At 41.8% G+C, this 16,703-nt stretch overlaps 1 protein-coding gene across 2 annotated transcripts in view; it reads left to right on the top strand.

Annotated features, from left to right (window-relative positions):
• The first annotated feature begins 854 nt into the window (after window positions 1-854).
• Window positions 855-16,703, top strand: part of TMEM259 (transmembrane protein 259) — a 30,200-nt gene continuing 14,351 nt past the window's right edge. Inside the window, exons 1-5 of one of the 2 annotated variants that reach the window (XM_026683157.2) lie at window positions 855-2,522; window positions 5,615-5,890; window positions 12,068-12,239; window positions 13,923-14,033; window positions 16,302-16,424. In XM_026683157.2, coding sequence (XP_026538942.2) covers window positions 2,298-2,522; window positions 5,615-5,890; window positions 12,068-12,239; window positions 13,923-14,033; window positions 16,302-16,424 — 907 coding nt within the window. In that variant the 5' untranslated portion in view covers window positions 855-2,297. The remainder of the gene's footprint in view (window positions 2,523-5,614; window positions 5,891-12,067; window positions 12,240-13,922; window positions 14,034-16,301; window positions 16,425-16,703) is intronic. The other variant, XM_026683161.2, reaches the window with a different exon arrangement.

The raw sequence follows: 16,703 nt of genomic DNA, 5'->3' as shown, positions 1-16,703 counted from the left end.
ACAAACTATGTATTTTTTTTTCCTTTTTTTAAAGATCTACTTTGTATTAACCCAAAACAAGCTGTGTCTCTTTTATAGCTCGAAGTTTAGAGTATATATTTTAAAAAATCAGAACAAAACTACATTTTCCGCAGAGGATGACCGGCAAAGTCGGGTTATGGAAATCAAGGGGCGTGGCTACGGAATGGGGTGGGGGGGGACATATGGAGACAAAGAGGTAAGTAAAATGTCGAGCGTTTCAAGGAGCCAAGCACGTGAAGTTTCGAATCGTAGCACCGTAAGGTCGAATCCTCCATGTGAGGTCCAAAGGGGGATAGAACGAGGTCTGAAAATAAAAAAGAGGCAATAATTAACCAACGTTGTTGTATTGACGGCTTCTGTTCTATAGCCCAGTGAAGAGTGAATAGCTCGCAGTAGTATTTGCGTAAATGAAGATTTCCACGATGCAATAATATTTGCAGCAAAGAGTAACAGTTCTGAGTTTTCCCGGGTCAAAAAGCCTCCTATTATGATACTTATGGAGAAGGTGGAAACTCGATAAAGTTACATCAGAGTGGATAAGTTAAAGAAGAGAAAATAAAAACGAAGCCTTTAAACTTTTTTTCCCCCCTTACTTGCCGATTCAGATATTTTGGGGCGAGGGCGCGGGTGGCTTTGGGTTGGTTTTTTTAAGTATTTGTCAAAAAAATAATAATACCGGAAGTGTTCCTAAAACCTTCCTCTTAACCGTACCCCTTTGGAGCTCGCTTTTCCCACCCCGCCCTACGCATCGCGCGCTCCCCTTCCGGGACTCCTCTAGTTCCCCCTTCCTTTCCCAGGATGCTTTTCGCCCTCGCTCGGTGTTCCTCCACCCTGCCTGCTCTCGGCTGACGTCATCGGGACGGGAGGGGCGGGAGGGAAAGGGGAAGCGAGCTTGGTATTAACATGGCGGTGGACCGGGCGGACGTGAAGGTGGACTGAGAGGCGGAGGCCCAGAGGACCGGCCGCTTCCCGGGAACGCGGCCGAGCTTCCCTTTCTCTCCCCAGCGTCCCGTTTTTGCTTTGCGGGGCGCCGCTGCTTCGCCCGGCTTCCTCCATACCGGGCTGGGTGAGGGCTCTCCATCTTCCTCCTCTTCTTCCTCGCTCCTTCGAAGCTGTTTTCCCCTTCCTGGGGGCTGGAGGTGGAGGGGCTTCTCTCTCAATATCGGGCTCTCCCCCATTTTCCTCCCTTCCCTTCAAGTTTGGAGGGCGGGCCTTCTCCCCCCCCCCCATTTATCCTCTCGGATTCTTCTGACGACCCTTTTTCTTTCCCCAAATTAAGCGCCTCCGTTTTGAGGCTTGCCTCCCCCCCTTTCTTCCCCTTTTCCGAGAAGATTGCAAAGGGCTTCTTCTTTGCTCTGCCCACCCACCCCAAATTTTTGGGTATTCAGAGTGTCTCCCCCTTTCTTCTTCTATTTCCCCTTCTGCCCCAGATTCCTCTGCTAGAAATTGGTGAGGTTCACCAAATGCCTCTTGTTTAAATAAGGGGTCATTGACGCTTCACACACCCCCTATGTCACCCCTTCAGAAAAATATCTCCCCTTCCCCTTAACTTATCCTGGCAAAATTTCTCTTTCTGCCCAACGTAATTCCTCCCTTTCCTCTCCCTTGTGATTTGATAGCCTACTCCCCTATCTTGCTGAATCCCTCTTCTGTCTCTTGAATAGTCTGTCCACAATCTCCCCACTTTTTTTTTTTTGAAATTTTGGGGGTTCTGCCATCCCTGACCTATTAAACCCTTAACTCCATTTTGATAGATACACCTGTCTTTTTTCCCTGGGAGAGGCAGATCTGCCCACATTTTTTTCTTTTCTTTTCTCCTGGCAGCTTCGTCTTCTCATCCTATTTGTCTTCCCTAATCCTGAAGCATTTTTAGGTTCTATTCGAGGTTTGCCTTCCTACCACCCGGGATCCTTATAGGGGATTTGGTTAGTTTGCCCTTCTGTTCAGCTCTTGCTGAGCGACTAACCCTTCCTTACTTGTTTCCAAATTGGTGCATCTTTCATGCCAATCCCTTTAAGGACTATTTGTCTTCTAACTCAGACTATGGGCTACTTTGTTGTAGGGTAACTCTTTCCAGTTTTCTTTTTCCTTCCCTTGTGCCAGTTTGGGAGGTGAATTCATTGCTTAAGTTCTTTCTCCTATCGGCAGACTTGGTTAATATCTTGAAATTAAATTTATATGTGGGAAATTGGAGCCAAACTCTTCTAAGAGAAGACTGCAGGAGAAGCCTCTGAAAGCAGCCCTGTCAACCCTCTGGGCACCTTCACCAACTCAGGATGTCAGAGAATCAGCCCAACAACACCCATCATCCATTGAACAATAATGGGGTGGGTGGGCCCCCCGCCGGCAATAACCGAGGGGTCCGCAATCTCAACCAGAACCCTCTCATCAATGTTCGGGATCGCCTCTTCCATGCCCTTTTCTTCAAAATGGCTGTCACCTATGCCCGCCTCTTCCCACCGTCTTTCCGTCGCATCTTTGAATTCCTCATGCTCCTTAAGGTAATGGTGGAGGGGAGATAACATTTCCCTTCAATGTGTATATTCTCACATGGGTTTGGAATAGAGTTAGTGATGTTTGAATGCTCACTAAAGCTTATGGGGGAAAATGTTTTTTAGCCTCTACATATTTGGGTGGTAGTGGGACATTTTTTCCCCTTGGAGAACATTTTATTGGCTTGTGATAGATTATTCTCTCCGTGCCTCCTCCTTCACATGCCTCCTGCATTTCTATTCGGATTTTCAAAACTTCCCAGTGCTTAACTTTGATTTCTTGTGCTAGGTGTCACCCAGACTTTTTTTTAAGAGCCATGGGGATTAATTCATTTTATTCAAGCTTTAAAAATTGCGTTTTATTTATTTATATCTCATATTTCTTAACTGCCCATCTCCCTTAGTTTTGCTGTGCATGCAGTGCATGTTCTGTACTGTATCATTTTATTTGTGTTTGTGTATATATATTACATAGGGTATCCTCTGTTGTTTTAGCTTTCAAATGTTTTTGTGTTACTTTTGTGGTCCTCACAGTACTCTCAAAATTTAACAAATGGGAAAGAAAAAATTAAGGCTGAAGGGAATATGATTTGTCTAGAGCACTACCTGACGTAGCAAGTTTGTGAAGAATTAAGTGTAACTTCCTGTGATGTTTCTAGTATAATGCTTCCTAAATTCATGCTAGTTTTTTTCCTAGTTACACAACACTCTGGGCTCCTGTTCTGATCAGCTATTTCAAATTCTCTTTACATCTAATGCAATCAAGTCACATACTCACCACTGTATATGTGTGCTTACACATGTGTATGTTGTACATATCAGTTATAAATGGAACTGTATATGCCTTTGTGGAGTACGTTCAGTCCATTTTATTTCTCTTGTTCTGAGGTGTTACCAGTTAGAAATCCACCAAATTCCATATCAACTTTGGTAAAGATTGGTTTCGCCTTTTTATTTAAGTTGTTGATAAACCTGCAGGAAAGCACTAGGCTTAATGAACTTCTCTAAAGTTCTACTAGTTCCTCACTTCTCTGCCTTAATTTTACTATAACTAAATTAGTAAAGATATCCCTGTCAGTCATGTCTGACATTAGGGCACAGTGCTCATCTCCGTTTCTTGGCCAAGGGAGCCAGTGTTGTCTGAAGACAATTTACATGGTTGTCAAGCCCAGCATAGAACAGAACAGTGGTCATATGGCCAGCATGGTTACATTCCAAAGGTACACGGAACGCTGTTACCTTCCCACTTAAGTGGTACCTATTTATTTACTTGCGTTTCCAAGCTTTCGAACTACTAGGTGGGCAGGAGCTGGGGCAAGGAACAGGAGCTCACCCTGTTGCACAGAACTTGGGTCTCAAACCCGAGCTGCCAGCTCTTTGAAGCTCAGTGTCTTTAAAATTAGTAGGGCTGTGTATTTTCTTGCAGTGGCATTTACAGCTCTGTAATTTAAAGCCCTTGTTCTTGAGGATCATAAAATGTTTTGGATATGTTTTGCCACTTTCTCCAAATGGAGAGCCTCATTCGCTTGCAGTTTGAAGGCAACAGTATTGGTTTTACCACACGGGACCATTGTAAGGATTATAACAAGCTAACATGATATGTTTAGAACTCCCAGAAGAGCAAGGAGGAGATAATTTCTGTTGGTTAGTTTTAAAAAGCTCCATAAAATTACTAGGCTATAAAAATGGTTTATTACTCTCCCAGAAGGCTACTAATCCGTGTTTCCATAGTAAAGCAGGAAGAAAAATGCATTTGAAATGAAGTATTAGCAAACTGATTGTTGTTGCTTTGTTGTGGTATCTTAAAAGTTGCCTTCTCATAATCTGGCTCTGCCTAGCCAGCTGGCAGCACTAGCTGACCTTGACGGATCTGGAAAGCGAAACAGGGTCAGCCCTGCTTGATAAATTTGGATGCAGAATGGCAGGGAGGTCCAGGGCCGACAACTGGACCTGGGTGGTAAAACAGAATCCCAGAAGGTGTCAAGGGCTGATTTATGAGCTGTAGCCAAGGAAACTGCCTGATGTGTAAGTCACCACAAATCAAACTCAACTTGATCGAGACTTTACTTAATGATGCAGCATTGGGTATGATGAACAGAAACATATCACAGCAGCTGCCTTAATTTCTGCGGTACTCGATTTACAACCTTTCATTTAGTGGCCGTTCATAAAGGCACTGACTTATGGCCTTCTTTCACATTTGCTGCATCTCTGCTACGGTCACGTGATCAAAATTCGGATGCTTGTCAACTGGCATGTATTTATGACGCTTGCCGTGTCCCGAGATCATGTGATTCCTCTTTTGTGACCCTCTGACAAGCAAAAGTCAATGGGGTAGCCAGATTCACTTAGTCCCCGTGTTACTAACTTAACGATTGCATTGATTCACTTAAGTGTGGCAAGAAAGATTGTAAAATGGAGCAAAACTCAGTTAGCTTGCTAAGCAAGGCATAGCAGGCTCATTTCTGGCCGTAATTCAAGGACTACCTGTAGTTACAAAGGAAGAAACCCTCTACATTTTGCTCAGAAATGAAGTGAACTGGCTGAGAAGAAGGAGGGAATGCTGACTTCCTTTTAGAAACCTATTCAGAATGGAAAACCTTTGAAAGAAGGTTTAGTCCATGGGAAAAGGCAATTATGGATGGAAGATGCATGGTGCCAGAACCAAAACTGAGTCAAGTTTTAATTATTTTATACCCCCTATTTAGCTTATGTTATTTTATGATGTTTTTATTTATTATTTATTTATAATTTTGGTCCAGTGGTTGAGACACTAGGCTACAAGCCAGGAGACTCTGGGTTCTAGTCCTAGCTTAGGCATGGCAGCTGTTGGCTGAGTGACTTTGGCCCAGTCACTTGCTCTCAACCCAATTCACTTCACAGGGTGTTTTGATGGGGAAAACAGGAGGAGGAAGGAGCTCACCACCTTGAGTTACTTATAATAATAATAAAAGGCGGGGTATTCATAAAAATATGACGCACTCTGTGTAATCGGGTTCCTTGACAGAATTGAAGCTTGATGGAACATTCATACTTGTCTTGGAGAGGTTTGGGAGACGGGGAGGCTGCACTGTTGTAATTTGTTATTCTTTGTCTGCCAGGCTCTCTTTGTCCTCTTCATTCTGGCATACATTCACATCACCTTCTCCCGTTCCCCCATCAACTGCCTGGAACACGTCCGGGATAAATGGCCACGGGACGGCATCCTACGAGTTGAGATCCAACGCAATTCCAGCCGTAATCCTGTTTTTCTCCAGTTCTGCGAGAGTGAGAGGTTTCCAGGCATGATGATTGAGCCTGCTGTTGGGGAGGAGGAGGAAGAGGAGGAGGAGGAAGAAGAAATGACTGTGGAGATGTTTCAGAACAGCTCCATCAAGGTACCATGAGGGAGAAGAATTTTTTTTTTTTTTTAATGATTATGCTTTTTTCCCCATTTCACCTTCCCAAACCATGAATTGTTATCCCCAAGTGGTTACCCTTTGGCCTGATCTAATATGGCTAGTATTATGTGTGTGAGAGAAAATTCCTTACATTCTTTAAATAGGTAAATGTATTTGCCTCCAAATGTCCCTTATGTGTTTTTGTCTCCGGTGAAAAAAAAATCCCCCCAATTGTGAATTTCAGTGAGCGGGGAGATACTTCAGCACCTGGTTCATTTGAGTTGCTCATTTCCTTTTAAGCTCTCTAATATTCCTTCATAAGATGGGCTTTGCTGGGAATTCAAAGCTATAGTTATGTAGACATGAACATTCCTATGGTTAAATGTCTGTGGAAGATTCTCAGTCAGTCATACTTATGTCAAAGGTGTTTTGTTTTTTTTCCAAAAAGGCAACTAGACTGTTTTTTGAGGAAGATGATGTTTCGCTTCTAATCCAAGAAGTTTCATCCTTTGGGATTCCTGTTTCTTAATCGACCCCAAGGAAAAGATTTTGCAAAATGCCCCGAGAATACTTTCTGGAATATCATATAAATAAGAGAAGTAGACAAGAGATGTCCTTGTTGGATCAGATTGTCCAATTGATTGTCCAGTTGGATCAGATTGTCCAGTTGATCCGGTTTCAAATTTTCAGTTTGTGGCTGATCCAGTTCCGCAGAGAAAGGGCTGTCCTCTTAGAGCTGTGGTTCCAAAAGATGGACTGCTCCCAGATTTGTATTTGTGTGTGTGAGAGAGAGACAGAGACAGAGACAGAGAGACACTGTCAGAATGTAGTTCATTGAAAAGAGGATAGCCAGGATGGGGAGTTGTGAAATATTTAGCCTGATAAAAAGACACATTGAAAGGTGACATTTTGTCCTCAGATAATCTGTGGAGCTCTCACGTGTAAGGAATGAGGGCAGATCTAGAACCAATGAAGAGCTGATTCAGAGAAGTATTTGAGGGAAACCTTCTCCCTGAATGATGAAACACAAACTGCCTTAAGAGGTGAAGGACTGGTTTTTGCTATGTGTATTTAAACAGAAGTTCAAAAGGCTACCAAGGGTTAAAAAAATCCAGGCTCCTGCATTAAACAGGTATTAACTGATCCTCCTAGTTTTATACTTCTAAATACAGATTAAATTTAGCGATAGTAGATAATGGCCTTCAGTAGACCTCTTAGTTTTTAAAATGATTTGAAAATGCTTTTTTTCTGGGTCTGATTCTGTGAGTCACCATGGAAGGCTCTACTTATTTAATGATAGCATCTCCATCCTCTCCTTTGCAAAAATCACAAAGCATAAAATAAACACGTCATAATATAATGGTACATAGATCTTTAAAAAAAACTTTTAAAGCAATTGAATATGTTAAATTAACAGTCTCTGTATAGCAAACAAAGAAACATTGCAGCTCTAGATTAGAGCATTCTATTACTTAGAGAAATACAGGGATAATTTGTTACTTATATGTTGTAGAATTATACTGTATAGGGCTTCTCAATTCTAGAACGACTACATACAGTGTAGTAAAATCAGTCATTACAGACTTTTCAAAAAAAAAAAAAAAACTCCCCCTACCCTGAAACACTGGAAGAAATACAACCATTAAACGACAAACAGACATGTGGGAGCTGCCACCCATCTAATTCAAGGACAAGTTTTCAAAGCCTATGAATGCAACCAGGATGGAGACCAGCCATCTGAGGGAGGGTGTTCCAGCGGGCAGGTGCTGCAGCAGAGGAGGCCAATTTCCTAGACTCTCCCCCCCAAAAGCACGTGGCGTTGCTTAATTGCTTCAGCCTTGGGTCACAAGGCAAACAAGGAATTCCTACACATGGGATAATTGGTGCATCTCTGAGCTCGGTTCTTGTAAACAACTTGCACTTAAAAGTGTCATCTTCTGCATTGCTGCAAAGTGTCTAATTCAGGTGTCCAACCTTGGCAACTTTAAGACTTGTGGACTTCAACTCCCAGAGTTCCTCAGCCAGCTTTGCTGGCTGAGGAACTCTGGGAGTTGAAGTCCACAAGTCTTAAAGTTGCCAAGGTTGGACACCCCTGGTCTAATTAGAGGTTCTCTCCTCATCAGTCTGCAGTCAGGGGAACTGCACCGCATCCGTTTGATGCTTAGGAAAGTGATGGCTTTTTGCAAACTATGAAGCAAGTCAGTGGCAGTCAGAGGACACAAAATAGGAAATCAGGTTGGGAATGAGGTGCTGATTAGCTCTGAGTGAAATGCTGTTGGAGACCTTTGAATCTTTGACATTGAGTTGAGTGCCTGGCAGTGATGCTACTTTCTGGACATGGGTCACAAGGAAGGTGGCCCCTAAAATGGCCCAGCAATTTATCTGTCCTTTAAAAAAAATGACGTTTCCAGTATTTTGGCTCTGGAGTTAGGGACGGTCTCAGAAACTGCACATCCTGACATTGGCTAAGACTGAGCATTTAATGTCCTCTCTAAACAGGGCTTCTCAGCTGCTTGCATCATAAGCTCATAAACACCGTGAGGAGTTTTCTGTACTTGCTTCTCTTGGTTTTTCAATAAATAAACTCTCTGGTGGTTTTATTTTTTCAATAATGTTTTAAAATTTTTTTTGATTGTAATACTAAATTTCCATAACTCATTATTAAGGTCTGAATGTTTCAAATTTATCTGGACCCTTAATTCATTTCTTGGATCAAAGTCTTACTCAGTTTTTGCCATATACTCCAGTTCTTTAAATTCTTAAGCTTACGGTTGATTCTTCTTTTGTTCAAGAGTGGAAGCTTTTCAAATTTGTTGGCTCTGAAGTTCTCTAATAGCCCTAAAGTGATAACCTTTCTTATGCCAATGTCCCCAAAGTGATTTGAAATGAATGAACCTGATGTCGCATTAACACAGTGATCGCCAACCTTTTTTGATGAAAAGTGCCCGGTGACATCAGCGGGCGCTTTCATCAGAAAGCGGACCGGCATCACGCCATGAGCTTTCCAGGTAGAAATGGCTTTGATGAAAAGCTCACCAAGCTCACCGAAGCCATCTTTTTGATCAAAAGATGCGCGCCACGGGTGAGCTTTCTCCGGAAAAGCTCACGGTGAGCTTTTTCATCAAAAAAAGCGGCTCACCGGTAGGACTTGTTCACGGACCGGGAGTCCGGCGGCCAGCAAGCCAGCGGCCCTGCCTAAAGTGTTAAATAGCCAATGTCTGAAAGTGATTTGAAAATGAATGAACCTGATGTCCTTTAACAGGCTCCATCACAGTTGTGAGCTGTTGTGAGTTGCCTTTTTCTCCCCGAGCTCAAACCTATGGGAAACCGCCATCCTGCGGTCTGCGAAGAGTAGCCATTCGAACCACAGGAGGGTCACTTCCCATCCTCTCCTTATCTGGAGAAGTTTTGTAGAACCAGTCTACCTATAGCTCTTCGCCACGGTCATTGTCTCTGACCATTTGGAGACATGCTAGTTCATTTACCATGCACTCCCAGAAGTTGAACTTTGTGATGTCTTTAACTGTCACCATGTCCTGCAGCTAATTTGGGTTTGCAAGCACAAATCTACCTTCCCTGATGGGAAGATGGTTCGTAATACGATCTCCTCCTACCCATAAAATACAAAAAAGCTGCAGAACACACAAAGAACAATAGAAACTTAGCTTAAAAGAGGTGTATACGTTTCTCCTTTGTATGATTATTGATACTGGTAGGTACCTCTAATTGATTTGTTAATCCCTATTCAACCTGTAAACCAGAGAATTTGCTGAATTAAGCTAAATCTCGGAAGCTGGTTTAAACAGGGTGTTGAATTATGCAGGGGAAGAAATATATGCCAATTCTCTTTAATTTACATAATTGGGTTACACATGAACTTAAGTAAAACTTCAAGACACATATTACATAGATGATTACATCCGGTGAGATTTGAGGAGCGGGAAGACACACATTTCTGATTTATATGAAAATTATATGGATAATTAATTTGCTTTTCATTTGTCTTGAACCTTCTCGTTGATTTATAGGGTGAGGAAAACGTCAGAGTCCACTTTTCCCGTTTTTGATTATGTGTAGATGCATTACAACTCCCCCCACTTCCCGCTCCATTATGCTAAGTTAATGCTTCAGACTCAACCGTATTCTGGTACTGAAAAGCATAACTCAGCCTCTTGGGTAATCGGAGTCATCTGTAGGATATAAATTTAATTTATTATGGTTGGTTACATAATCAGCTAGTTGTTTAGACTGGATTTGTCATTTTTATCTACCTATCGAGTCTTTCCCAGGGATGTGGGATAGACAGATGTTGTTTGCTGGTATTATTATTAAGCAGAATTCCCCAGCCAGGGGGAAATCTGGGAGTTGAAGTCCACAAGTCCACAACACTGATTTCTGTTGTTGATGCTTAACTAACCTTTTTGAAGTCCACAAGTCCACAACACTGATGCTTAACTAACCTTTTTTCCCCCCTGCTTTCCCACCTTTGTAGTTCACTTAAGCTGCTTATTATGTCTGTGTCTGCAACTTGTAGTTTGTGACATAAAGTTACCTGTCTGCTTTTCATTGTGGTTGTTGTCTTCCTTCTTCTGGCTTATTGCAAGATCTCCACAATCAGTATACATTAGTATGTTCCTTTAAGATACTATCTGACCTCTACTTTTTAAGTTCATTTCCATTTCTTCATATAATTCCAATATATTCCTTCCAACAGGACTCGAGAGAAGAGATTAAAAACAAGTGCGGTATTATTAAATGACAACCAGCAATAAAATAGTGCAGTGTGAATGTTTATGATCAAAATGGTAGATTTATGTCCACTGCAATACCTTTCCCTTTTCTGAATAATGCATAGTTTATGTGGTGTTTCTATTTTGCATTTTATAGTGGTACCTTGGTACTCATCATTAATTGGTTCCAGGAGGCATGATGAGTAGCACACAGATTTTTCCCTTAAGGAATAATATAGTGAGTGAGTCAACAGCAGCCAACACTGACACGTTCTAGCTTGTATGTTGAGTATCAAACACACAATGAGTACTGGGGCAAAATTTTTGCGTCGAAATGTGTTGAGCACCAAATTCAGTGAATTTCAAAGTAGTTGAGTATGATAGCAAGGTACCACTGTATGAGCATTCCTCAACTGACAATAGTTCATTCGAAGTTACAATGGCACTGAAAAAAGTTACTTATGACCATTTTCACACTTTCAACCACTGCAGCATCCCCAGGGTCACATGATCAAAATTTGGATGCTTAGCAACCGGTTCACATCTATGACCATTGCAGTGTCCTGGAGCTATGTCATTATGTTTTGCAACGTTCTGATAAGCCAATAGGAAAGCCAGATTTATTTAACAACCAAGTTACTAATTTAACAACTGCAGTGATTCAGTTAAAAACTGTGGCAAGAAAGGTCGTAAAATGGGACAAAATTCACTTGACAAATGTCTCACTTAGCAACAAAAATTTTGGTCGTAATTGTGGTTGTATGTCAAGGACTACCTGCATTTGATTTTACACTATTTTACTCTGTTTTACAAATAGTCTTTGTTTTGATGACTCAGTCAATAAGTGAAATGTTTGCTAAGTAAAAAAGTAAGAGAGAGGCTGTGAACATCACTGTCTGCTGCCGTTTTCTTCAAATAAAGTTCTCTCAGACAGTGTCATATGCCTGACCCTTTTTTCTCCTTTTTTTTTGCCCTTGGACAGGTCAGAAGGATTACTTAAACAATCTATCTCTTCCTGAGCTGCTTATTTCTGCACAACTAAAGTTCACAAACTCACCTGTGTGAACTAACGTAGCTGATTAGAACTGTAACTGCTGGTAACTTCTGCCTGAAACTGACCAGACTCTAATCAGTTTCATGCTGACATTGCGGTCAACCTAGGCATTGGGCGGAAAATGAATCGTTTATTGCCATTTATTACTGTCCCATTTGCAAACGGCCACTATCTGTGGCAGTTGCTAAACGAGGACTGCCAGTATTGTAAGCTGCCCAGAGATCAGTTGAGCTGTGATTGGTTAAAACATTTTAATAAGTAAATAAATTGGGGTTGGGGACAGAGGAGTTATAACTTCCTCTGTTGTTGAAGACATCAGACGTGATGTTGCTCTTTATGCCCTCATCAATTCCTCTGTATGTTTTTCTTTTCTCTTCCTTCTTTTGATAGTTTGATCTGGATATTGAACCCAAGATCTTCCACAAGGCAACTCGGCTGAGTAATGCCCATGTTTTGTCCCCCAACGAAAGCCAAGAATTCTCCTTCGGCAGCGAGCCAGCCTCTAAAGGTATGCAGCCTCTCAGCGAGACTGTGTCCGAATTTGAGATGCTAGCCAAAGCAGGTAAAGATACGTTGTTCTTAACTTCCCATCTTATTCCACCTGTACATCACCTTTTATTTTCCCCTCCCATTCTCTCCCTTTCATCGGTCACTTTTTTTTTTCCTTTTGGCATGCGTTTGGCATCCATCCACCACTCACTCTATGCTTCCCTCCCCCCAAAGATTTTAACTTGATTTCTAAACTGGCATGTGGGCTAATGTCCTTGGGGAAGTAGTGGACTTGCCAGAGGAAACTCCTCGGCTTGTGACTGCCTGTTGGATCTACGTGATGCGGAACCTCTTCTGTTGCATTTGTTGATGGAGGGGCGTGTATGGAAGGCAGAACAGTATCGCAATAGAGAAAATGGCGTCACTTTGGATAGGAAAGCAACATTTGGGGGTCATTTGTGTCTGGGATCCATTTATTAGTATCCTGAGAGCACTCAGGGTGGAGAGGCAGGATACAAACTTTTCTTTATAGGGACTTTTCTTCTCCGTCCGTTATGCCGAAACATCCTTGTTGTGCACCTTAAATAAGAATTTGAGGGATGAAATAAAATGCTGTGCCTCACTCTTCAATCTTACGAACATCGCCGCATCCCCATGGTCATAGGATCAAAATTCAGACACTTGGCAACTGACTCATATTTATGACTGTTGCAGTGTCCTGGGGTCATGGGATCCTCTTTTGTGACCTTTTGACAAGTAAAGTCAATGGGGAAGCCAGTTCCACTTAACAACCATGTTACTAACTTAATAACTGCAATGATTCACTTAACAACTGTGACAAGAAAGGGCGTAGAATGGGGCAAAACTCACTTAATAAATGTCTCAGCAACATAAATTCTGGGCTTAATTGTGGTCGCAAGTCAAGGACTGCCTGTATACAGGTGGTTGAAAGGGGGTATTGCTTCCCAGTATAGGCTTGGGAGAGTCTCAAATGCTGTTGGGTGACAGAGTGGAAGGGCTTGTAGCCTGATCCAGCAGGACTATTCTTATATTCTTATACTCGTGTTTCACTCTTTTTGTTAAGACCAGTCACACCTGAAATCAGAAGTTTACATTCTTACCTGGTCTGAAAAGTTCTGGCTCCTTGTTTCTGAAACTTACCTGAAATTCGTGCAAATCCCAGTTTGCGTTCCTACTTAGTAAGGGCACAAAAAGTCAGAATCTTGGTTAGTTTTGCCTTGACTTTCCCACCATTGGATCTCCCAAAATGCCTGGACTACAGCTTTCAGCAAATTTGCCATGCCGGAGTAGCTATTCAGAGATCTTGTCCAGTATAGCTATGGGGTGAGGACTTGAGACCGGCCAATAATAACCTGAGCCTTCAGAAGGAGCCCAATACTGCAAAATTAGCTTATGTACACAGTTTATAGTAAACCAGGATTTTTCAAAACCCCAATTGATTACTTATTTACTATATTTATACCCCACTGTCCTGTTCAGAAAAAAAACACCATTGAAGTGGGCTTACTTTTTCAAATGTGCACACCAAAGCACAGAAATCAATCAATAAAACACAAAGAATGCAGGTTTTTTTTTTTTTAAAAAAATGCTGCTTGTCCATGCAATCATTTTGACATCACAATGCCTGCTCTGATTTTTATTTTCATTTGAATATTTCATTTGAATATTTCTAAACTGCGTCTTTATTTCTTCTATCCTCGCCTTCTAAAACGCTTCTTTTTGACTGGATTGGTAGTGTGGCCGCAGGAAGAATACATTGTGGAATATTCCTTTGAGTACGGATTCCTCCGATTATCCCAAAGCACCCGTCAACGTCTGAGCATTCCTGTCATGGTGGTGACTCTGGGTAAATGTCTATTTTACCATTCCATTCTTAACCATTGCTAAGCCTCCAGAAGTTGTGGGTGCTCCAACCCTGGTGGTTTTTAAGAAGAGATTTTTCTGAAGTGGTATAGGGCAGTGTTTGTTTGAGGATGGGTGGACTTCAACTCCCAGAAGTTGAAGGCTGGGGAATTCTGGGAGCTGAAATCCACCCATCTTCAAGTTGCCAAGTTTGAGAAACATTGATAGGGTTTTTTGCCTGAGTAGGAGATTGGAGTAGAAGACCTCCAAGGTCCCTTCCAATTCTGTTATTCTATTAAGAACTCATAAGTTTGGAAACTAAGATAGAAGAGTTATCAAACTAATAATCAGACTGCCACAGTATAATATTCTGTTTCGGGTTTTCTTTGGATGTTGCTGTAGATCAGGGGTGTCAAACTCAAGGCCGGGGGAATCTGGCCCACAGGGTGCTTAGATCTGGCCTGTAGGACCACCCTGGGGACAGAGAAGGACTGACCTGTGGTGCCTCTGCCAGTTAAAACAGAGCCCCAAGGACAATGGTGGCTAACCTTTTTGGGCTCCTGTGCCAAAAATTGTGCGCTCGTGCTCGTGCCAGCACCCAGAAGGCAATGTGCGCCTATGCCCCCTATGCATGCGTGCACAATACCCACCCACCCATTCCCTGTCGCCCCCTTACTTGCACTGCGCCTCACAGCTGATTTTCGGCCAGTTTGAGGCCTTTTTCAGCCTCCCAGAGGCTTGAGGAAGGCTTCTGCAAGCTTTGCAGGCCGAAAACTAGCCCCATTTCATCACTTCCGGTATTTTCGGAAAAACAGGAAGTGATGAAACGGGGCTAGTTTTTGGCCTGCAAAGCCATTTTAATAATTAAAATGTTCCCATCCTTTCCTAATTTAATTCTCTCATTCACTTTATTTCATTTATTTATTAACAAACATTCCACTAGATTATGATAAATATTTTATCCATCATTTTAATCATATTTTCTAAAATGGTTTCTATTTGTAATATAACAATACTACCTTATGTACCTTTGCAGAATCCCTTTTACAATTAAGTTTTCACCCATTATCTCTAAACAGGCTCGTTTGTTGCATTTCATGGCTCCCAAACTTATAGAGAAATTGTGAATTTCCATACAACTGTCTCCATACAGCTAAAACAGCTCATGGATATTTGATCTCCTAAGAGGAAGCCCAAATTAAAAATAGAAAATGGGAATCCTGATTCTATGGCACATGAGGCCCACCAGGCTGCAGAATGGAGGAGGCCAACATTTTCTTCTTTAGCCACGGGGTTCCCCAACGTGGTACCCAGGAATGCCCCTCCCCAACATAACACCTGCGGTAGCCATCAGTCTCCTTATCCTAGCCAATATTTTATCAAAATGTTCTTTTTCCTTAAAAAACAGAAAACTGACATACTACTAAACACAGCACCAGCCTCCAGCATCATATTTGGAATATCTCTAGGCTCCAAGCGATTCCATAAATGTCCTTAACAAATAAGAAATATGCTTTATTTTGTTTTGAAGTGTCTCCCCAATTATCCGCCTGGGATCCACAACTTTTAAAGTTCTCAGCAGGCCCACCAGAAACATTTGAGGCAATGGTTAGTTAGTTAGCTAGTTAGTTGATTAGTTAATCCTTGTGGTTAAATAGCAAAGGCAGAATTTGCTGCAGGCTTTTAGTCATAAGAGTTTTCCCAAGGAAAGAAGAGAAGATAAAATCATTTCCAGTTAGTATGAATATCAGTCTTTCTAGGACCCAGGGAAGAGTCAATCATCAGAGTTGATTTTATTTCCTATGTGCTCAAAGTCTTATCCAGTTCCTTTCAAAACTGATTTTCCTGACATTCAGTTTCCATTTTGGATAAGTCTGACCATTGTTATCTTGTTCAGACTTAACTCTTTGAATCCAAAACCTTTTCTCTTAAGACCAAGACTCATTCATGTTTTCCTTCACTATGATTTATTTAATAATACAGTAAAGATTACAGTATTTTAAACCTATATTTTTAGTGGCAGTGTCTGCCTTGAAAGTCTTAAGTAACACATTTCAGATAATTTAAGCCTGCAAATTGACCCCACCTTCCTGAAAGGTAGAGGCTTCTTCCTTCTTCTAACAATTTTCTCCCAATTTTGGGAATTGTAGCCTACACATTGGAAAAAGCTCCTGTGGTTGAGAAACACTTGTGCTAGACTTTTGTGTGAAATTCTGCCTTGTGGGTCTTTTCTGCTATAATTTAACTTTGTCCGCCGTCGCTCTTCTTACAGATCCCACCCGGGACCAGTGCTTTGGAGACAGGTTCAGCCGCCTCTTATTGGATGAATTCTTAGGATACGATGACATTCTCATGTCCAGTGTGAAAGCCTTGGCTGAAAACGAGGAGAATAAAGGTTCGGAAAAAGGGCACGTGGGTCGAAGCATGAGTACAAAACCTCTGCAACATGCTCTATATTGTTCGGATTGTTGTGGTCTCTTGGCTGCTACACGTGTTGCCATGTTTTACATTATATTTTGCATTGTTTTCCCCTATTATAAGCCACCCTGAATCACTCAGTAGAGACAGGCAGGTCTAGAAATTGAAAGCCATCTCCCAGAAAACAGAAGCGGGCAAATGTTTGACATTCGGCTGTTTGAAGTGAGAGATGGTCTTGATACAGTTAAAGGTAGAC

This window comes from Notechis scutatus, chromosome 1, assembly GCF_049901735.1.
Source record: "Notechis scutatus isolate UNSWTSFEM ecotype Mainland chromosome 1, rNotScu1.2, whole genome shotgun sequence".
NCBI classification, from domain to species: domain Eukaryota; kingdom Metazoa; phylum Chordata; class Lepidosauria; order Squamata; family Elapidae; genus Notechis; species Notechis scutatus.
The sequence above is the reverse complement of the archived record's forward strand: the minus strand, read 5'-3'. Positions and strand labels throughout refer to the sequence as shown.